This window comes from Pipistrellus kuhlii, unplaced genomic scaffold, assembly GCF_014108245.1.
Source record: "Pipistrellus kuhlii isolate mPipKuh1 unplaced genomic scaffold, mPipKuh1.p scaffold_m20_p_26, whole genome shotgun sequence".
In the NCBI taxonomy this organism is placed as follows: domain Eukaryota; kingdom Metazoa; phylum Chordata; class Mammalia; order Chiroptera; family Vespertilionidae; genus Pipistrellus; species Pipistrellus kuhlii.
Window position 1 is genome coordinate 7,080,134 of NW_023425525.1, and position 24,359 is coordinate 7,104,492.

Below are 24,359 nucleotides of genomic sequence, written 5' to 3' on the forward strand. Positions count from 1 at the left end.
TCTGCTCGAGGTTTGCAGAGCTCTTTGAAAAGCATAAAGAGGTGGGCATGTGTTTAGTCCTTTATTTTTATTTCCTCTTCTGCATGCTGACTTTGTTTTCATTGTCTCACCCTGACTATTCTTTTACCCTATCTATCTGCTTCTTCTAAACCAGAGGCAGTGGGGCTTATATTAGTATTACTCTTACAAAAGCTGCACTGGAGGCTGATGGTTAGAGGGACGTCAGTGTTGTACGGGGCTGCCCATTGGGCACATCATAGAATAGTTCATACTCCCCAGTTAAATGTCAGTGGTACCCCCAGTAACAGTGACAATGAAAAATTGGTTTCAGAGATTTCCAATTTCCCTTTTAGACCATCCCCTTACTCTGCCATACCTTGCCTAGGAGGGCAAATGGAATTGTGCCTTTGCTAGTCTTTGGAAAGGGGACCTTATTAGGATGATGGCAGAATCTCCAGATGACATCAGGTTTTTGCTTTGACGTGGCCTTTAGGTGACCTGCTAGCACCATCAAATGCTCACACACTTGACATTTGAAGCACAGTGTCTTCGGAATCTGAATCAAGTCTTCGTGTGTATTTTTACCTTGTGTTCAGCTGACACTGAGATGTTGCAGACTCCCAACAGAAGTGCTGGCTGCTTCAGATAGAACTTGGGAGTGCCTCGTTTTCTTCTAGAGTCAAAGAGAAAAAAGCACCCACATCGATACCATCATTCTCAAGTGCCTTTTAATAGTGAGTCAGTAATAGTAATCTTTAGGTTTAAGAGCAAGATGAAACAGCCTCTTACTGGGTCCTGCAGAGAGCAGAGAGGTCTGGCATGGTCCCCACTGTGTTCATATCCAGTCTCACGTTCTGTAGCTCAGACCCCCGCATGGGAAAACGTCTCCGGTGCTTTGTTAAAGATGACTTCAGCTCACACATTCATGGGCCAGACATACACTATTGTTGCTGGAGATTCAGGGAACTTGGATAGAATAAATATACCAAGAAAATATTTCTGTCCAATACAAAACATGTGAATGAGTGAAAATAAAACCAAGACTGGGAAGTTGTGATTTTCAGAATACTTCAAAATACTCATTTCACATAAAAACAGTGGAAAATCCAAATGTACCCCACATATACCAGAAATGATCCAGAGGCAGAGTGGACCACTGGGAATGTGTTATAACCCTAAAGAGGCCAATTTTCTCATGGGGCACAAGGGGAGGAGAAAGAACCATACTGTCTTTCTCTTGATTTCCCAAAGGCAGTGGCTTTGACCATTTAGAAGAGCATATCCATGTCTTTGCTACCATAGTGTTTCCTCTCAGGATTTCATGGGGACAATTATTTTAAATTACAATGGAAGACTTTCTTTCTGGAAAGGTAAAAATGACATTGTCAAAGAAACCCCGGTCACCTCTTGTCCCAGTTTTGCTTTATTTCCTCCCTTCCCCCTTTTCTCCTCTCCTCTCCTCTCCTCCCCTCCCCTCCCCTCCCCTCCCCTCCCTTCCCCTCCTCTCCTCCTCACCCACTCTTTCCTTTTCAGTTTGTTCGAATTGGGAGCAGGTATCGATAAGAAGGAAAAGTTTGCTGCCTTTCAGCATGTCTTCTGAGGCTGTCTTTGTCCCATTAGAAACAAGCCGAGTGATTTAATTACTTCAATAGTTCCTTTAAAACCTGAGAATCTCTATACATATGTCCAATAAACTTTTCTTAGACATTTATTGTGCCTGATGGAGCACAAAGAGGAACAGTTCCTAGGTTCCCGTTCCCACACACTGCAGCAATCTGTTCACCACCACCTCTAGTGCCTGGACTTAGCAAGTATTTCAGACCTCTGCACCCAGCCACAGGAAAGCCGAGGCAGGGTTGGGTGGAACCGAAGTACAAATTAGCTGGGAACTTTGAAAAGAGGAATCATCTCCAAAGAAACATATGGAAAACTTAAAAAAAAAAAGAAGAAGAAAAAAAGAGGAATCTAACATATGAAAACCCAATCCCACTGGAATGTTTTTTCATACATAGTATAAACGCCACATAAATAAAACCACAAACCTCTGCAGAAGTACAGGAGAGCATGGGAGCCCCCAGCGTGCTCTCTTGTCAGGGCCTCCTTCAGGAAGCAAGCGAGTGAGCTTCCAGAAACAAAAGCTATTTGAAAATCCTACCTCCTGGGCACTGCGGCCTGGCCTGGGCAGTCCCTTGGGAGGATGCAGTGTGTGAAACAACCCAAAGGAGTCTTCGATTCAGGCTATTAGGTTCTGAACTTTTGGGTACCAGTGGATGGTGAGCATCTTTTCGGGACAAGGAAAGTTTGAATGGAATAGTAATATTTAACTGCCACAGTGCGTGTAAAGTTTAGGACTTCCGGGGAAGAGTTCTGGCTGTACTCCTCCCAGTAGTACACCCACTTCTGGCCAAGTTCTGGTGAAATTTTCCCTTAGAAGGTACAGTGCCTCTCTTGGTCTTGTTCCCTGCGTAAATCTCTGGTTTGAAAACTTTGCAACATTCAAGGAGTTTTAAGCTTGAGGGCTGAAATGTCACTTTAAAAGCAGGGTTAAAAAGGTCACACAGCTGCAAATAATAATAGCCCAATGAAATTCAGATTCTAGCTGCAGCCCACTTCAAGAATAACACTGAAACAGGAAACAAGCCTACTAGATCTTTTTACCAGTGAAGCTAGTAAGGACACAGCTGATAAAATGTGTGCGCTTGTATATGTGTGTGTGTGTGTGTGTGTGTGTGTGTGTGTGTGACAGACACACAAAGGGAAACAGAAAGACATACGTAACAAAACAGACACACAGGAATAGACAACTAGACAATACAAAGAGAGAGACATAGAGTTTCAGAGGGAGAAGATATAGAAAAACAAGATAAAGACACAGATACAGAAAGGGATACAAAGACACACAAAATAATTGATTTGCTTGGACTGAAATTCAAGATGTTTATTCAAAATTATGACATTTATATTTGAAAAGTAAAGATATATTTAAAACACCAGGTTTTACTTTTCTTTCATTTTTGCAGTTAGCTTCCATTAGTTATGTTTAAGTAATGTCTCTTTGAATGTTCCTATTTTATAATGTTTTACTAAAATAGTCTTGTTTTACAGATGAGCAAATAAGATAATGAAAGGTACAGTTTTCTTCCCAAAGAAAGTCTTTGCTCCAAATTGAATATATAATTCCTTTCCAATAACTAGCCATTTGTTGGGAGAACCATGTTGTGTCCTTTTATTTATTATTATTTTTTAACTCCTCACCTGAGGACATGTTGTTGTTTTTTTAATTGATTTTTAGAAAGAGGAAAGGAGGAGAGAACTATCTATCAGTTGCTTCCCATGCATCCCCTCTTCCCCCCTTGGGGGATCGAACCCACATTCTAGTCATGTTCCCTGATCGGGAATCAAATCCAAAACTTTTTGGTGTATGGGATGATGCTCCAACCAACCAGAGTCTGTGTCCTTTTTTAAAAAAGTAGAATCAGGCATCTCAGAATAAATAACCTATACTGTGTTGTTGGTGAGTTTGTGTTGGGTTATTATTGTGTGTGGCTCTTTGCCTTTTTGACCAATACATTGAGTGAGATTTCGGCTTCCTCCTTACTGAAACACCAGTAATAAACAACCTTTGCTGCCAGAAACAAAGTAGGATTGTTGGACACTCACACAGTGTGACTAACTCAAAATGCGCCCGTTTGTCAGCTGCCCTTGGCACTCAGGCAGGACCAGTTTCTTCCTCTAGCGCGCTCTCAGCACTCCAGTAAGTTCAGCAAAGTAGAAGGTCCGTTTCACATGAGTCCTGCCAGGAAGACTCTCTCTACAATCACAGTAGGACAATAAATGCCCATAGATATTGTTAATATCTCTATTAAAATCCACATACCCTCTTTCAGTTACATAATTCCTTCATATCCAGATTAACAACACCAGAGCTGATGAGGCACATCAATGTTATTATTGGTGCTCACTAACATTTAGATTTAGTTTGCAGCTTTAAAGTTCCCATAACTTTTGGTGTTGATCAAAGTGAATGGCAGATTTTCAGATTAAAGCAACATTTTTAGTGTCTTACTGTTCTGAATCCTGTATCCCTGTGCAACTCTATCTGCTGTTCCTGAGGGAAATTTGTGCCAATCCACTAAGATTGGAGTTTAACTGAGGATCAGCAATGGTGTCCTATGATTTAGATGGAGAAAAATCCCTCTTTCTTGGATTTTACTGCAAATAACGTAGTAGGGTTTTTGTTTTTTTCCATTTGGACTCACTGTTGTCCTTCCGTTTAAAGTACATATTTACAGCATTTTGCGTAGGCTATCCAAGTTTTGAGAAACATTTGTTTTTTTGCAATGTTTGCCATTCATGAAATGGTAATTGCCAAGGATATCCCTAAGTGCCTGGCAAAGCATCTGAATGGATTGCATCAGCCATTGTGGAAGATTTCCCATTTTAGACCAAGAGGAATTTATGGGGTCAGATGATGAACAATGAAAGAGATTCTGCTCACTGTGAGGCCAGACAAATCCAGTGGCAGTTGAGGGTCTGAATTGCAAATCCAGCCTGTCATCTCCTTAACTGCGGAAAACCTCTACTCACTTTAGGCACAAGTAGGGTTTGTTATTAGGGTTTTGTGTTGTTTTCCAAAAATTTGAAGGGAAATTAGACTCATAAGGCATTTAAGTGAATACTGAATCTGAACTTTGGAAAAGAGAATCAAAAAATAGAAACTTTCAATGATTGAAGAGCCAGCTATAATTAAGACTGTAACTAGCCAAAGTTATGGGTTCACTCCATGTTCCTCAAAGGGCACACTGTGTGGGTCATAGGCAGCTCACAAATGGCTAATAGACTGGACTTCAGTGGTTTTGATGCTCATGGCAACATTAACAGACTGAATTTATCATGAATCAACACATTTACATGTGAAATTTAATGAAAAGTAGCTTTAACTCATTGTTTTCACCAAAAGCAACTTAGCTGCTCCTCCTACCCCATTAAATCTGGGGAGATTTTTGACCTTAAGCGGGAACAAGTGGAATGAGGCCTGCACAACCTTTTGCCTCGCTGTACTCTTGGTTCTAGGCCGAAGAAGGTTAAGAACCACTGCCATAGGGATAGAGAAAAGGCAAGCTGTTTGGGATGGTTTATTGTGATGATTCAGGATCCATTCCACGAATATTTATTGAACGACTACTGTGTCAGCTCTATGCAGTGCAGCCTGGGCTAAGGCCATTGCCAAACACCCCTTGGTTCATTGGAATATGCCAGCTAGAAAAACAACTGAATGGGAAGTGAGTCGATGAAGCCCGCCTTCTGAGACCCAAATGCAGAACACGCTGGCTGAAATCACATCTTGAGTGATCTGCCCCCACTTGATGGATGATAAAAGAATATCGATAGGGCCTTAGTAGGAGTCTTTTTGAGAGAATAATTATTACAATATGTGCTAGAAAAGAGCCATAATAATAGACCTTAAAAATTGCTCTTGACTGATACATCAGACCAGATCATACTAGTTGATAAAAATAATGATGCCTGCATGGAAGAATGGCACCATTTAGTAAAACTACAAACGCCCACAAAGAAAGGAATGAGCAAGGGTGTGCTGTTTGCAGAGGCTGAATGTGGGAACTGTGGAGCATCCAAATAAAGCAGTTGAAGTTCACACACGTATCTACACACCCACTCAGACCTTATTAATCACTGAAAACTTATTTTTAGCAACTTCAATTTTACCTTAGGACTTTTATTGTAAGACTGTATTGCCAAATCATTTGGACCATGGGATTGATAGCATGTAATAAATTGATACCGATGTATTTATGTTTAACAAGTAAAATAATAAAATGACATGTAAGCATAAAACAAGTAAAATAATAAAACAACTGAACTCTAAACTATCTGATGGCAGACTCTGTCTTTCTCTGATCGATCAGATTCCTCTAAATGTAACATCCATGCTATGAAGGTTCAATAAGACAGAGTAAATCTAAATGGCCGGTGTCAAGTGAAATAAGTCAGACAGAAAAAGTTAAGAACCATATAATTTCACTCATATATGGGATATAAAAGTGAAAGCAACAAATGAACAAACAAGAAAAACAAACAACAAATCATAGACAGAGGTGACAGTATGACAGTTACCAGAGGGATAGGGTACGAAGGTAATAAAGGGTAAAAGGGGATCAAATACATGGTGATGGAAGATTTGATTTTGGGTGGTGGGCACACATACAGATGCTGTATTATAGAGTCATGCACTTGAAACCTATATAATTTTATTAACCAACTAAAGACCTGCTGCATGAAATTCATGCAAGAGTAGGCCTTCCTTCCCCTGGCTGCTGGCACTGACTTTCCTCTGCCACCTGGGACCCAGGCTTCCCTTGCAGCCCTGGCTTTGTTTGGAAGATCGTCCAGAAGGATGTCCAGTCTAATTAGCATATTAGTTTTTTATTATTATAGATGTTATCCCAATAAGATAAATTTAAAAATCTTTATGACTGGACTTTATTCTGTCTGTAAGTACCGCATCAAAGTATAATTCAATGTTATTTGTTACAGCTCATATTCAAATTATAATTAATTAATAAAAGGTAGCTAATGTTGGCACCAAGCAGAATTGCTAAATATTCACCTTTATGGACTGGAATTTATGGGAAAAATTATCATTTTGATGAACTAAGATTTGGAATAGAGTTGTGATTACGGAAGGAAAGTACTTTCTTTCCATAATTATGAGTCAGAGCTTAGACATCCTTTTCTTTCACTTTGGCTTGTTAATGCATCTCAAATTAAGCAATAGCACTTTCAATCTTGACCATTTCTGTTTGTTGAACATTAATCTAATTCATTATCACTAGTTACTATTTTTGGATGTAGGCTATAAATGTATTCACATAGAAATCTCCCATTTTTACTATAATGTAATCTTAATATTTATTAGTAAACTACTAATATTGGCATTCTTTTGTTACTTTGTCAACTAAAGCTCTATGTGGTATCCAAAAAAGACCCACCTTATAGCTAATGCTTTTTTAAAATATTAAAATGAGGTTCCAGTAAAGCTTGCCTGCAGCTGAAACTGGTTTGGCTCAGTGAATAGAGCGTCGGCCTGCGGACTGAAGGGTCCCAGGTTCGATTCCGGTTGGGAGTGTGCAGGGGGCAGCTGGTCGGTGTTTCTCTCTCATCGATATTTCTGACTCTCTATCCCTCTCCCTTCCTCTCTGTGAAAAATCAATAAATATATTTTTTAAAAAAAGCATGCCTTCAAACCTTCTCCCACATTTAAACACACCTTTCCATGTACAGACCTTTCTGCATAATTTGCAAATGTCTTACAGGCCTCCTTACTGATCAGAATGATGCAGGAACGATGTTACTGAAGACTGATATTTATGCCCTCATTGAAAGGAGGGAAAATTGGGGCCTGAAATAATTCAATGGCCTGGCACTGCTCAGGCAGGTCATGACCTCAAAGACAAAAACGTTCCCAAAAAGCATTTCTAAAACTTTACTAGAAGAACGAGGCATGTTTAATCAATGGATAACCAGATTACTCTATTGTTTAATCTCTCTTGGGTCAAAATCATTTTTTAGCTTTAAAGTCACCCTTTATTTTGAGGCTTAGAAGTTATCAGCATGTACAGCAGAGAGGAGGGGTGCTTCACAGAAAGTGATAACAAAATTAAATGAATAATGAGATATGAGAAGTTATTTAATTGCTCATGACTTTTCTAAAGTGCAATGAAAGCTTTTGAAGATATTTGTCATTTTTGTTCTTTGTTTTCTCCTTCTAACTATAATAGGGTAAGACTTGAAACAACATGGCTGATATAGGAAAGCTGGAAAATTATGCTAAGTAAATGTGTTGACAACTGACAAATGGGAGGTATTACTAATGAAGACTGAAAAAGGCATTTCCCTGGCCTTCCTAGGTAGCTCAGTTGGTTAGAGTGTCGTTCGATACACCAATGTTACGGGTTCAATCCATGGTCAGAATACATACAAGAAGCAACCAATGAATGCATAAACAAGTGGAACAACAAACCAGTGTTTCTTTCTCTCTCCCTTCTTTTTCTAAAATCAATCAGTAAATTACAAAAAAGTTGCATTGCTTGGTGAAAATTGTACAATGAGGATAAATAATGTTCTGAAGATAGTTCACATTTTTAATTTTGTTTATTTAACATCTGACTAGCAATGTTATTTTAGGCAAGTCTTTTTGCTTTGTGTTTTATAAAAGCAAAAGTATGCATTTCCCAAAGGATATATGTGAAATATATTCATATTTGGGGGAAGGGTATAATAACAACAAAATTAGCACTGAGCTTTTTTCCTTCAAGATAATAAAGTTTCCTTGGACAAACAATGACTATGACCTGAATCGAAGCAGCACTCCCTCTTTCAAGGGCAAAGGTGACGAGGGACTCTCTGGAGTCACAAGTAGCATTTCAAAGAAGCAAATTGCTTCCCGTGCTCAGAGACGAAGCAGTGGGTTTTGGTTTCACAGGAGAACCATGTAGCTCCCATACGCTCAACTTTAAAATTTCCAGAAAGTATGATTTAGAAAATGATTTAAATTGTGTAACAAAATGTCCATAGTACTTTCCATGATTTAAAATATTTATGTTACTGTATCCAGTGGTAACCACAAAACCATGTATACTGTAGTTTTATGAGCTTTTGGGAAGATTTGCAAAGGTAATTTTGATTACACTCCATTTTTTCCTAATGAATTTACCTTAGAACCTGACCCCTACATAAATAAGAAAAGACCACACTATAATTTAACATGTATCTGAGATCATAACACAGGGGTTTTCCCTGCAAAGCTACCTTATGCAAGACAACTTATCTAGAGCATAAAAGCAGAGCTTCAATCTAACATTAATTTCAAATTAAAAACCAAATAAAAAAATATCCATTTTTGCATTTTCTGAGTTACCCCTATATAACTTGGATAATTTTTGCTAAAACATTACCAAGTACCTGAGATAAAAGGGAATTTAAGGCCCTGGCTTCCAGCAGGGCCATTTGTTAAGCTGGCTGCAGGACCTCTCCGCATCCATCCCTTAGTCATACTGAACAAAGCTCGGTGGTTGGGGTGACCATAGATGCATCATTTGACCTGTTGCTCAGGTTGGTCCTCACACTGATTGTCCTAAGTAGCCCACCCCAATGACAGGTGGGAACTTTGCTTTGGAATCTGCTTTTGCAGGTGATGTCTTACCTGGTAACTACACAGTCCAGTTAGTTTTCCACAGGCAGGATTTTTACTGCACATATCCATGCCATTTTTCTTTAAAGTACTGTAAATATGGATTCCAGAAAACAGTAAGAATCCAGACAGCAGGGAGGCTACTGTTCATGTTTTCTCTTCTAATTTGGGAATTGGCATAGAGAGGAGGGTCCACACACTGCTTTCCTTACGTTTCTCAGGTGGAAGCAGAAAATATTCATGGATTTCTGTTTTCTTTCCTCCCTCTCCCGCTGGCCCTTCAGATTTATGAGGAATCCAAGATGAATCTGGAGCAGGAGAGGCCATTCATCTGCAGTGCGCCAGGCTGCTCCCAGGTAAGTCTGGGGATCTCTGCTCTGTCTTACAGGGGTCACAGCTACCTTCCAACAGGGAAGCAACTCTTTCTTGTCAATCATGCCTGCTGTGTGCTTTCCTTCTTCAACAAGGTGTCATATCGTCAAAGACCCCTAATCATCATCACCATCATCGTCATCATCAATGTGTTCATTTTACATTCTGAATAGTTTGAACTACTTCCCTCATAGCCCCTGAAAAACATAAATTTTGGCCACTTCCCCCTGGAAGTATGCTAGTTGCATCTTGCCCACCAGATGCTCAGATTAGTTATCTCAGAAAGAGGGGAAGGAGGGTTCCTGCTGTTATAACAGCTACTTGAATATTGGCTCTTTGGATTACTGGTGAAAGAGCTTACAACCAGTGGTTGAATTCTGTTTTGTTTTGTTGTCCTGTTTGAGTTAAATAAACTCCCTCTAACTCTTTGAGAACCTACGATTTTTCTATTTATTTAAACTTTAAGAGGAGAAGTTTGCCTACTGTGCTATATTAAACCTTTTTTTAGCCTCCAAAGGCTCCCATCAAGTGGAATTGTGAGAATTAGATGAGTTTAGTATAGAGCCTGCACATAGTAAGTGCTCAATTAATGTTTGCTGTTGTGTTGTTACTATTCCTGCTGCTTTTATTATTACACTGGAACCTATCTCTTTGGAAGAAATTTGAAACATCCATCATCTAACATCAGAGGTTTACATGTTGTCTTTGGAATTTGATGGTGACGTTTTCTATACATGACCCTTTGGGTGCCTTCACGTTTCAGTCATTGGAAAATGACCACATATGGTCACTCTCACGCCAAGATCTTTATTCTGTTGGATATAGGACAAGCTTAAAGCACAGGCTCTTTCCAACATGGGTTGCCCACTTTCCTGCTCCTCCCCATTTATGTGGTGGGGTTGGCAGTGCCGCGTGCAGTATTGTCCAGGAGTCAATGAGAGATGATGTCTATTGAGGGCCTCATTATATCTCCCTAGAGAGTTGGGAGGCCTGGGAGCCTTTCGGAGAGAAGATGCCATGGAGAAATGAATGCTGTTGCTGGTGCTGCTTTGTGGTGTTACCAGCCGGTGTTCGAGAAACCAGAGTCCTTTGCATGTGTTCTAGCAAGTTCTCCCAGGGCTTTTTGTGTGAATATTGATTTGCAACCTATAAATAAGAAAAGCAATAGAGGAAATTATTGTGAATTTAAACTACTTTTCAGCAAACTGATTTTGGAGGTCATTTTGAAATAGTAAACACCGGGACAACATAGATGGGATGATCCATAACTGGGGAAAAATCTGCCATCCATTGTGAGTATAGACAGTGGCCTTACCTAAATAAGGTAATGCTGGTTCCCTTTTAGTTTCCTTAGGGAGAAGTCTCAAGGGCCAAAGGGAACCAGAGAATTTGAGCATTATGCTTTGGTTTTGCTGTGAAAATGTGACCTTAAGTTTTCTTCAGTTCAAGTCACTCAGCAAATTTTGGAGTGCCTACTATGTGCATAAGACACACGTATCTCTGCCCTCACAGAGCTTCTAGTTTAGGCATCATATTTGCAACCACATAATCAATCAGTTAATTTCTGAATTATAATTTTCCATGAAGGAAGAGCACAGGCCACCTTGAAGAGTGTCAAGGAGATTTACTTTCCTTGGGAAGGATAATAAGAGCTCCTCTATGGAAGGGGCATTTAACGGAATGGGATCCTCCCAGTGAGGTTCGTAGAGAGTCAGTATTCTAGCAGGGCCCAGATTGTGACTGATAGTAGAGGAGAGCCTTTGAGGAATCTAATACTTAGAGAAGTCAGAGAGAAGGGAACTGCATGTAGGTCATCAGACTGTGTGACAGTTTCCCAGGCTTGCTACTATTGCTATCTGAGGCTGATACATTCTTGGAGCGGGGACTGTGCGTTACAGGATGCTTAGAAGCATCCCTGACCTCTACCTCCTAGATCCCTGTAGAGCCAAGTGTTTTTCAACTTGGCTCTACCGGGAGCCAACTCACTCCCCAGTCGCGAAAACAAAAAATGTCTTCAGGCATTGCTAACCATCCCAAATCGCCCCAGGCTGAGAATGCCCACTGGTTTGAAGTTTGGCTTTAGCCTTCTTTCTTTTTGGATCCCTTCCTTTTGGGATAGAGGGGTTACCTATCTCTAACTGATGCTCTCTACTGGATTTTAAAGTTTGCTTTAAGTTATCTCTTCTCCTTTTTGGAATTAGGCAGTATATAAAAAGTAAATGCCACAGACATGTGGTCACTGGTGTCAGACGCTGCGAGAGCTGGGACAGTGAGAGGCCTGAGCAAAGGCTGTTGGGTTTGGCAGTGGGTGCTTGCCGGCAACCTATGAGAGAGGAGTCAGGGTGGGGGCCGGAGTGGAAGGATTAACGAGTGAGTGGGTGGCAAGGAAGTGGAGGTGGCCAGCATAGAGGACTCTTTCAAGAGCACTAGGGAGTGACGGGAAGCAGAGGGATATAATGGCAGCCTGAGGATGATGCTGCATGAGAGAGGTTCTTTTTTAAATTAAAGGCGAGCCATGGCTGGGTTTACTCAAGGGCAAGGATGAGTGAGTTCGCTGGCTTGAAGGACACCAACTGAAGCATCAATCCTGGGAAGATATGGGGTGTAGAGCATCCTACGGAGTAGGGGGGTGCTTATTCCTCTGAGAGAGGACGAAATGGAAATGGAATCTGTGAAGTTACATCAAATTCTGAGGTGGAGGTGGTAATAAAGGATGAAAGGGGTACCTTTCAAATGACCTTGAACTTCTTTCTCACTGAAGGAGTAGGTCATTTCCTTGAGAAGGCTTAGGACTGAGGAAAAGGCCAGATGAACATGATAATTGAGGATTTGTATAGTTTCTTGGTTTTTAGTAAAACTCTAAGCCTCTCCCCTCAGTGCCCTGCCAAATTTAAATGTAAAGATGCATTTAAAGCTTGAAGTCTCTATTTAATGTGCAAGTGCTTCTTTTCCTCAACAAGCAATTATAAAACATGCGCATCTTTCAATTGAAGAGGTATTGGAATTGAGAAAGCGTAGTAGTTGCCCAGTGATTACAAGGATCTCCTGATGGGGGGTTAGGAAATCCCCCTGGAGTCAGTTGTGATCATGGCTTTTACTTAGTGACATTCCATAGCCTGGGACGTACACGGAGAAGAAAGGATGGCTGGGAATTGGGAAGGGGAGGGGATATGAATTATCAGTGCTGCATTGGGGATGGTGGAAGGATTTTCCTCCCTTTTTCAACCATTGGAAAAACACTTGGCTCTATGAGGAACGGCCTATAGTACCTGCAAGTAACTTTTGTGTTTATAACGCATTATATATTAGCTCTATCCCAGCAGTAAAGAAAAACAGCTTCTCTCCTCTTTCTGATCTCACAAAGTTCAATGTTAATCTCACTGTTCCTTTGTCCTCCACATCAATCATGTTTCGGGTTCCAGTGGCCTCTCTCGGCTCTGCCTTTGTTATAGACAATCCATTTTGGTTACTTATCATTTGTTTTTAGTTTCCTACCCAATTAAAAAAGACATCACAGATGTCCTAGACCGTCTGTTTTGGAAAGTGATTTATAGTCAATAGGAGATATGATGGAAATTATTATTATTTAGTTAGTATGCTAGTTATAAATCTATTTTAAGCTATTATCATACAGAGCCAAAAATTGGCTTACAGGTACAAAGTAAAGGATTTACAATGTTGTTGATTGTATATATATCACAGTAAAAGTTATTATAAGGCTTTTGAGAGAAGGAGTAAGACATTTAAACCATGCATAGTAATGTCACATAGTTGATACAGTCATTATAAGGTGTAATAGAAGATCAAAGAATAGATGAATCTGCAGCAAAAACCCATGTCATTATAAATCTTTGTATTCAGAAATATCATATAATTATAATGCTTTGCAAATTCTATGCTCTCCAATTTATATGGTATAAATGACATAAATGTGTGATATTTATTTGAAGAATTACTTTTAGAATATTTTGAAGGATTTAGCCCAGTAAATTCCCTCAAGAACCCATCATACTGTCTTCAGAAGAGAGTTCTATCATAATAGCAGTGGCCATTGAAATTTATAATGACTCTCCAGAGGAACTGGGAATCCCTGAAAGATGTCCTAAATTATCAAAGATTCAGAAATGTTCAGCAGTATTTGTCTTTGTTGTATTTTAATTTGACTTTGATAAAGCTGTTAAGTCCAGTTATTAAGAAATCCAGTCTGAGTCAGTGTAGGCTAGGAACTACTATAATAACAAATTACCCCAGAGCTTCAATGACTTAAAACAACAAAGGCTGATTTCAGTTGCCCAAGCATACACTTCTATTGTAGGTTGGCAGGATGTTTTTCACATCCCTTTAGTGACTAGGATAATTGAAGGGCCACTATTTCTAATATTGTGAATCACCATGCTACAGGGGCAGGTCTAATACTGTGAATCACCATGCTACAGGGGAGAGGGAGGGGTTCTCTAGAGGGTCTTGCATTAAGAATTAGGTGCTCACATCTGGATGACCTGTGACTTCCATTCATTACTCAATAGGCAGAACTAATCATATGGCCCCACCCAACCACAAGAGGATCAGGAAATACAATCCCACCATATGACCAGAAGACAGACAGCTGAAAATATTTGGGAGCAGCATTTTGATAACCATAATAGCACTTTTTGAAAATTAAAAATAAAGTGTTGGTTTACTACACTGTACAGAGTATAAAATACCAAAAATAATTTGTCACACTAGTATTAATCATATGTATAATTATAAAAAATCAGATAATGATTGTCCAAGGTCTTCATAAACAGAAACATACTATACAAATGTCAGGGTGCACACTTGTAGGTTTATATGTCAAATAATTAATCAAGACCTGTAATTCTTTCCTAATTCTGACATGAATCAAAATGTTTTCCTACTTCATACATTTCTGCTAATTTCAGTTAATCTATAGATGTCTAGCATACCTATTATGCCTTAGACCACATGTGTCAAACACAAGGCCCGTGGGCCAAATCCGTCCCGCCAGGCCTTGCAATGTGGCCCGCACCGCGCTGTCATCACTGCACTCCGCTGCGTTTCCAAAACAATGACAGTTTATGACTGTTCAGTAAACCATTCGGCCCGCGATTTAGGCTGGATTTTAGATTTTGGCCCCTTCTCTGATTGAGTTCGACACCCCTACCTTAGACTTATTTTTACATCATTATGGATAACAGTAACTACTAGAGAAGAGTTCTAAATAGTTTTGCAAAACTCCAGTACTACTTAGGTCTAAATTAATTTAAAAAATTGAGCATGCTTTTCTCATATGTTTAGGTAGAAATGGAAGATTACTTTTGTCAGGTTAGTTATTCTTTGCAATCATAAATTTAAACAATCTTTTATTCTTTAAAAACACAGCATATTTCTCTTGTAGATATTATTTTAATATTTTCAATAGTATTAAGTTTCCTCTCTCTGTTTTATTTTTATCTAAATACAAACTTAAGGTCTATCCTAGATACCTCTAGTTCCTAAGGAAGCATCTAGTTTACTCATGACTCATCACAGTTGGTTATATTCAAGTCTTTATTATTATCCCTAAGAATAAAAGGCCTTCAAAGGAATTCCCAGGGGGAGGTATGGGAATTCATAGAATAGTGGAAGGCAAAGATCTTCTGTGTCTTCTTAGTACTCAGCCAGATTTTTCTACAACATAATTAAGACCCTGGTTAGTTATAATGGAAATAAGGATGCATATATTTGGGAGTAATTCAAAGGAGCATCCCAGTATATTTGCTCACAGAAAATAATTTATCATTTTACTTACTCATGCTTTCACACTTTGTCAGAACAGTTTTTTGTTTTGCCTGTCACATTTGCAATGCTCAATAAATCTTTTTCTCTGTAATGGCAAATATATATTACAAAACTGAATGGCTCCTCTCCCCTCTCCTTTTTTCTCTCTATTTGTCTGACAGCGCTTCCCTACAGAGGACCATCTGATGATTCATAGGCACAAGCATGAAATGACTTTGAAGTTTCCCTCAATAAAAACAGACAATATGTTATCAGGTAAGGAGCCATCAGGCAAAGAAGCTTTGGGTAATCAGCCACCAATAGTTGTTCTACTCATAATAGGATGATTTCCACTAGAAAATTCTGTGCCATGAAAATATACATTTCTAAGGTATAAAAAAGACTTAAAATAATGGTAAGCAAAAATATAATCAGCTAATGCAGTGTTCACTCAAATAATTGGAGAGCTGTGACTTTTCATTTTTTGGCATGTAAATATTTATTACTCTAAAACTTGGCTCCATATATCTTTCTAAAAAGCACACACCTGTGATCACTCAGGCGGCAAATATAAATTAAGCGTCTGTAATGCACATTGCATTGTTCTGAGTGACATGCAAGGTGTAAAAATTTATATGATTTCTGTTCTCAAGGGCATCACAATTAATGTGTACCCTAACACTTAGCCAAAATAGAGGACTGGGGCTGTCCACGATATCCAGATATCCAGATGGTCCATGACTCAGCAGATACTGGTAGTTTGATTTATGATGGTTCAACTTTCAAATTTTTGAGTTTGTGATGATGTGAAAGAGATGCATTCAGTAGAAAATGAACTTCAAATTTTGAATTTTGAATCTTGATCTTTTTTCTCATGGTGCTGGGCAGAGGCAGCGGAGAGCAGCAGCTCTGCTCAGACACGAGATCACGAGGTGAAATAACTGATACCCTAGATAGAATGTCCTCTGTTGTCATGGATTTGGGATATTGTGTTTTGTGTTTTCACATCCAATCATGTCTATAACCTATGTATGGAAGTATAGTGTCCTCAGTTGATTCTCCTGCTTCTGATGAGAAGAGGACAATTACTTCTGAGATAAACTTATGATAATTGACCAACTGTAGAGTAAAGTAAGTCTTCTGAGCACATTTAAGGCAGGCGAGGCTACATCATCATATTTAGTATGTCAGGCATATTAGATGCATTTTTTCACTTATCATATTTTCAACTTATGATGGATTTATTGGAGGTAACGCTACCACAAGTAAGGAACTAATGAGTATTGTAAGGAAAAATACTCTGCACCTACAATAGAAAGAGCTCTCTTTCTGGACTGAAGTGGTAGGTGAAGTTTTCCTTAAGAAACAATACCCTCTTCGTATGTGGGAGATTAAAAGATATATTGCATTGAAACATAGCAAGTTCTCAGCAAATATGAGCAGAAGTAAAAAATAATAATCCATTAATTGCCATTCCTTCCCAGTTTGATAGGTGGTATGGAAGTTAGGAAGAGGGCAAGGCCAGAGGTGAGGAAACTTGAACTCTGTCTAGCCTGGACTCTGACTCCACCAGCTGTCTGACCTTGAGGAAGTTAACACACCCTTCTGGGCCTCGGTTTCTTTTTTACCATAAAATGGGAATGATTTTATTTGCCAAATCTATTCCACAGGCTTATTGTGAAGATTCAATGAAAGAATGTAAATTGAAGTGTTTCATAAATTCCAGCAGAGTAATTGAACCATTTCCCATTACCCTTCTTAGACTAGGAATACTTCCCCAGAGCCACCAGCTCCCTGGTGTTGTGAGAGAGTGATGCATCCATGAATACGTTAGAGTGATAGCACAAGAACAGCTGATGGCTCTGGCAATTATAATTTAACATTTCTATGGCACTTAAATCTTACAAGTATTTTATTAGCTAGGAATTCCACCAAGAGTTTGTCAGGCAAATTATTTTTACAATTCTTATTACTGATAGAGGAGGAGACACACAAGGACATGGAACCGCTTTTCCAAGCTCACCAAACAGAGCAAAGATGAGGACCTTGATCCTGCAGTCCTAAACCATTGACTTGTACTGGCCACTGCATGGTCAGGCTTTACAAGTTTATGTACATAATTAAATACCCTTGGTGTCAGAGTTGTCCACACAGCTTCATCAACCCACCAATGACTAGATAATAGTTCAAATACATTGTGGTTTTGAAGACTCTCCAAAATCCAAGGTGTCCTCTTCCTTGTCCCTCCATCACCACCTACCACCTCTCTCTCTGCCTATTTGTTTTTTCTGAACCAGCTGGCTCTTCAGAAATAGTTTGTGTGAAGTCTAGAAACAGATGCAGAAACTCAAATTTGTAAGAATTATAAAAACCTACAAGGGCTAAGAAGGACTGTCATTTTTTTTTTTTTTATTGTTTGAAGGATTACAAATAATAGTACATAAGTCTTTTTTTTCCCCCCTTGACTTTCCCCCAGCCTCCCCTACCCCCGCATATGCCTTCACCTCCCCCAACCCATGTCTTGTATCCATTGGTTATGTTTATATGCATGCATACAAGTCCTTTGGTTGATCTCTTACAGCACCTCCTCCCTCTTCTCCCCCCCCCCACCTCCCTTCCCCAAACTCCATTGCCTTCCCACTATAGTTTGACAGTCTGTTCAATGGTTTTTTATCTGTATAACTATTTCCCCCCATTTTTTTCTTTGAAAAATCTTGCAACTGCAGACTAGAAATGATAATAATATAATAACAAAAAAAGTTTGAGTCCCAATTTCAGTGTCCAATAGTTCTGAGACCCAGTTTCAATGTCAAATGGTTCCTTATATGTACATGCCAGCAATGATATCTGGATGATGGACAGATGGTGGCAATACAAGTCCAACCCTCTCTGGTTTGGTCCTGGGCAACCTGCAGCAACACACAGCTGCTGACTGCTAGGGTGGCCAGGTGTCATTAGTTTCTTCCATCTCTGGGCTGTTTCTCCTCTTGTCTTTGAGGTTGGAGCAGACCTGACAATTCCTCTTTGTTAAAGGAATCCCCATGGTCTTGGAGTAGTTTTCTGAAAATATACAAACATATTCTTGACCAAAAGTTAATAAAGGAATCTTTTCTATAAAATTGACTTGGGATCCTTTTTATTTTTGCCCAATTTTCCTTTGGCTTGTTTTGACACCATGTGTGATTTTTCATGGGTGTCTTGCTGTTAGCATTACAAATGAAAATTAATTTTCTATAGTAAAAATTTTCTAGATATAATTTACTTACAGGATATTTTTCCTTACATATTACTCTACTATCTCTCCTTTTTTTTTTTAAATGGATGCTTTTATAAATTTTGTAATGCAGTCTTGATAACTTTGTATTTTAAGTTTTTGCACAAAAATAAGACTGCTTTAGGTTCATTTTATGTTAAGCAATTTTACCGTGAGATGCACTACCACTAGAGATTTTAGTTAATACTTTAGGAACAGCTTTTTGTCCAGTACATTTAAGTTTTCTTGGATGTTCACTACTACTGTCAGTTCTTGTGTTTTTATTACTTATTACTTCCTCTAGAGTCATTGGTGCTATAACTTCATAGTTCAACAGTGAACCTATATATGCAAGTAGTAAGCTGCAGACTTTGCAATTCCAAATATTTAAATACATAAGTTCTTTCTTTATTTTTCCCAAATAAGATCTCTAAAATAGACTTCATGGTGGTAGGGAAGTGGGAGGTAATATTAGGGGGTGGTAATTATGTGGAGATATTACCAGTATAGTGGTGTCAGCATAGTAGCTTATTGGCATCTTGCTAGTAAGGCCTCCAAAAGTCCCATCTGAAGGTCTGAAAAAAGTAGCTAAAGATCTGTGAACATTTCTATATAATGGATATTAGCAGGGTTTTGATTAAGTTCTTGCAGCTTTTCATTTGGTCTTATCAGACCCTTGTTAGTTTAAGACTGTTGCTTCCAATAACTGGCAGTGTCAGGTGGAAAAAATATTGGGAGAAAAGTCACTCTAATTTTTATTATGTCAAACTTGGAGTAAGAAAATGAAGGGAGAAATAAATGGGGAAAACAGCATGAATAATATATTGCCATATATTCTTCTGCTTTCCCATGCTTTATATTGAAGCTGGGATGAAGTCATTTCCTATTCCCAATGAAATTAAGTGCTAAATTGTTTAACTTGTTACTCATTCTGCATGTTCATAGTCTGGTAGAATTTTCTTGCTGGGATGGAGTACAGAGATATCCAGGCCAACTTTATTACTTTGCATTTAGAGGACTGAGGTTTACTACATGTCATAAGCCAGTGTTGTCCACGTTGAACTATAATGGGCTGTCTACTGGGTATTTTTGCTTTGGTATTTGATTTTTCTAGGAAAGTCTTCAATATATATTTATCTCAAATCTCATTGTAGTTTTAACATATTAGAGTGTGATTGTAAATATGATTGAAGTTTTTACTTGTGTGTATCTTATTGAGATTTGAATTTATTAAAAGCGACAGAATTTACTCTTATTAAAATAGGCTCATTACATTTTTATTTCTTAATATACTTGAAGCCTATGTTGTGGCCTATCATGAAGACAAATGATCTTTTACAGTTTGAAATATATTAATAATAGAAATAGTATAAACCAATCTTAAATCAGCGAACATCGTCAGGACAAAAGTTTTCAAGTCCCTCTCAGGCCATTTTTTTAAAGCAATATTCAATTAAACAAAATTTTATTCCAAATGAACTAGAATTTGACAGTAAGAAGATAAAGTATAGTATTATGTATATTCATTATTAATTTCAGGATATCTTGTTAAGTTGTATTTTGGAAAATCACTTTAGCATTTATTAATTATAAATATTAAAGTTAGGGAAGTTATTAAGACACTGCAGATATACTCTTCAAAGATAAATGTCCAAAGAGTTGTAGTATCTAAAATAATTACATAGCTTTGGCACAAAGTCCATTTTACTTAGGCCAGAGTGATCTTTGACCTGCCACAAGGCAGGGTAGTCAAGGTGGTAGTCATGTGTTTGATTAAGCTACAGCTGCTCTTATGAATAGACAGTAAACATAATGACCTCCCAGGCTAAAGTGACAAGAATAGTAGGGACATGAATGGGGATGGTTTTGGATTCTGGGGGCAAAAACATATAGCCCTTTCCTCTTTGATTTTCCCATTCTTATTTGATCCACATGGCCCATTTACAGAGTCCTGATATTATGATGGACACAACTCTACTCTCAGCTGTTCTTGATCTGATAGATGATAATCTCAAGGTAAGGGAAGTTGTGATATCAAAGGTTTTTAGATGCCAAGTTCAAAGAGAGAATCAATTGAGGACAATATACTTATATACACAGGTTGCAAAATTATCAGCTGTTATGTGACATAAGATCTGTTTGGCTTGAAATATGATCAAATTTCAGTATTAAAGATAAAGAGGATGATGTTTGGATCTATTTTAATGGCAATATGGTTAGGCATCCAGAAATTCCTAAATTTTTCCCTCTCAGAAATCCCCACCCTCACTTATTTACAGGGTCCCCAAGTTCTGTGCAGGAAAATAAAGGGCAATTGTATTTACAGCCAAACAAGGAAATAATATTCCAAATGAGAACTCTATGTGTATGTGTTTGCACACACATGTGCTGTGTGTTGGCAGAACATGGTGGAAATATTGTCTTAGATTATGGGTTTTGCTTCATGGTGAGATTACTAGGCATTTAAAGCTATGGACCCATGTGTCTCTTTCTTAGACTTCCTATCAGAGATATTGATTGGTTTCACCTTTCAGGAAAGGTGTAAGTTCAACACTCTTGAACTTCACTTATTCATTCATTCAATAAACACTTATTCAAGAAAAATAGGATTTGATAAGGTGATAGGAATGCTGCAATGAACAAGACTGATGAGGTCCATCTTTCATGGAACTGTACTGAGAGTGGGGAGGAAGAGGAATAATACACAACCTCCTCCACAGATAGATAAAAAAAATATTCACTAGTGATAAGTGCTGTCACTAATAAGATAAAACATGACAGTGGGACACAAGTGGTAAGCAGACTGCCTAAGGAAGGTTGGGAAAGCCCTCTCTGCATGTGTGGCATTTTAGCCAAGACCTGATGTTCAGTACTGTGGGCTCAGGTGCCCTTTATCCTTATCTTGTGAATATGGTGAGACCAGAAGTAGTAAAACCATATGTGGTGCAACTGACTGTATCTTGAGTAACACACAAAAGAGAGGCCAGAGAGACTAGCTTCCTCATTCCATCTTCCTTATCACCAACTGATACAGAGCATCTAACATTAAATGACAATATAGTCTCTCAGAACCCAACTGTGTCCCTGGAGTAAGTATAGAATTAGGTCCTATCTTTAATAGGCTATACATTTAATTCTCTGGAGAAAGCAAGAATGTTGTTCAATGAAGTGGAACATTTGTTTCCAAAATAGTGATCCTGATCAACCAGACAACTTCAGCCCAAATCCATTGCCTGTGGCTCTTTGTTACAAACTCTGCTTAATCATCCATGGGCATTTTGAGGGGGAAGCCAAAAGGGAAGGTAATATACATCACCCAAATTGTTTTTGGAATGAACTAGAATATAAAAAAACCCTGACTGAGTAAGCAAATAAGTCACACACACAGCCCATATTTACTTCCTCTTCCATTGAAAGTGAAAGTATTGTACATAGTGAATTCCCACTTTGTAAATTAATCCAATCTTAATGGAACAGAGGGTGATGAATATGGTTTGCACCAGAGGGCAGCATGCTAATAACAGTAGCTTCCATTCATTGCCTTGTCTTGTGCCTGCAATTGTGCCTTCTCCTTTACATGCATTGTATCATTTAATTCTAGCTATTTTTTTTTCATATGAGGAAACAAAATCAAGAGGATGAGCAGTTTGTCTAAAGTCCCTATGTGTCTATAATTTTCTTACTTTATGCCTGGATTTGGTAAACTATGAACATGCTTTGGTCTTACATTTGTGTTTGAATACAAATCTATGAACTGCTTTTTCTTTTATTACTGACTTATCTATTTAATAGCAATCAAATGAAGAAAATGAAAGATTTAGAAGGAGATTATACTGACACATTAGCATTTAGAGGAACAAAGATTGTGTTTTTAAGTCAGATTATCTTGTTTATTGCAACAAGTGCCTTTTGGCATTTATAGGAGCTTCTCAAGCATGTTTCAAGCTGATCTAGCAAAATAGAATTTTAAATGATTCACCTGAATACCTCAGAGGCCTTGATCTGCAGCCATCTTTTATGTGTGCAAAACTGGCTCCCAGTCTATTCCATCTGGAAAACCTCCCCTTTGACAAAGAGTGTCGGAGAACTCGGGCAAATTAGTGACTAAGTGGAAATGTTAAGTTTGAGCTTTCACCGTTTGGGGCAGGTTTTGATAAGACAGTCGCCTTGGATCCCTTAGTTCAGTGTTTTTCAACCTTTTTTGGGCAAAGGCACACTTGTTTCATGAAAAAAATCACGAGGCACACCACCATTAGAAAATGTTAAAAAATTTAACTCTGTGCCTATATTGACTATATATAAAGTAATTCTCTTGAATAGGAATCAAATAAACACAAAGAAAGTATTTTATAATTACTTTATTATGAAATATTAAGTAAACAAAATAGTGAAAAATTATAAAATTCTTGTCTTGTCTGCACCTACGGCACACCAGGCAACATCTCGCGGCACACTAGTGTGCCGCGGAACAGCGGTTGAAAAACGCTGCCTTAGTTCACCTGGCCAGCAGAGACATGATCTCACAGTGTAAGTAAGACATGATCTTACTAACCCTTTTTACCAGCTCAGCTCTTCTAAAGCAACTTAAAGTCATGGCTTGATTGCTGTTGGCACACTTGGGGTAGGCCTTGGCTGATAGTGAGATGTAGAACATATAATTGTTTGATTTGAATCTAAATCTATGTTTCTGCAGCTATGTGTCCTAAGCAAGGCCCTTGTCAGAGCCTTTTTGACTTGTCTCATAAGCACTCTCAGGGTATCTAGTCCACCAGCTGTCCACCTTGACAAAGTACAGGTTCCAGCAGACTATTCAAGAGTATGAGATTGTCTTATCTCTCTCACTGATTTGGATCACTCTAGCCATGGTCCATTTTTTAACCATCCCACAGCTGTTGTTCTAAAACCAGAGTTGCTTTGGTTTGACTCATGGTAGCACTGCATCTTGGGATAAAGGGAAATAGAAATATCAATGTCACTGAGAGGACCCTATCATTTCTATTGTACTTTTATATTTAATAAAAGGCACATTTATTGCAAAGAAGCCTGTCTGAAATTCTGTCATTTGTTACTGATTATTGCTCTTATAAAGGATTATGTATTTTCAAATTTATTTAATGTAAACTCTTTTAATCAGGTCTTTATTAACATTCATATAGGGACTAAATAAGAATATTGTAAAGAAAGCATTGCTGAAAAGTTCATGCGATAGCTGTGAATATAAACCAAATGTAAAAAGTATCTAAGAAAATTGCCTTGTTTTAGAACCCCAACTCTTACTAAAATAGATAAGCTAATTCCAATTATTTTCTCTATTGATTTGAGTGCACTCTTGGGAATTCCATTAAGCCACATTTTGTTGGCTGAAATTAAGTCATGCAAATAATGAAAAAATGCACTGCCTTTTAAAAAATACCATATAGTTAAAATAGTCACTAATTCAAACTGATCTTTTTTATAACTGGTTTGAATTAGTGAGGCTTTTATAGACTTACTAGCCACCATCAATTTAATATGAAAGAAAATTTTGCTTAGGGCGTTCACATTCTTCTCCTCCAGTATATGATGGGAACTCTGATTTTCTTTTCCTTTTTTCTTTTTTCTTAATTGATGACTTGTTGCTCTGCCATTTTTTTTTATTTTTTATTTTTGTCATTGAGGAAAATAAAACATAGACAAATACTTAACTCAAACGCAGCTTTGAAACTGAATAAGGTAGCAACCTATAATTAAATCTGAGCAGACTCACCACTTTTTAAAAGA

General features: G+C 38.2%; 1 protein-coding gene across 3 annotated transcripts in view; it reads left to right on the top strand.

The window, feature by feature from the left end:
- CREB5 (cAMP responsive element binding protein 5) overlaps positions 1 to 24,359 on the top strand; it is a 383,557-nt gene that overhangs the window by 53,977 nt on the left and 305,221 nt on the right. For all 3 annotated transcript variants that reach the window (XM_045587225.1, XM_036453719.2, XM_045587224.1), the window contains exons 2-3: positions 9,496 to 9,567; positions 15,529 to 15,622. In XM_045587225.1, the coding sequence (XP_045443181.1) occupies positions 9,514 to 9,567; positions 15,529 to 15,622 (148 nt within the window). In that variant the 5' untranslated portion in view covers positions 9,496 to 9,513. The remainder of the gene's footprint in view (positions 1 to 9,495; positions 9,568 to 15,528; positions 15,623 to 24,359) is intronic.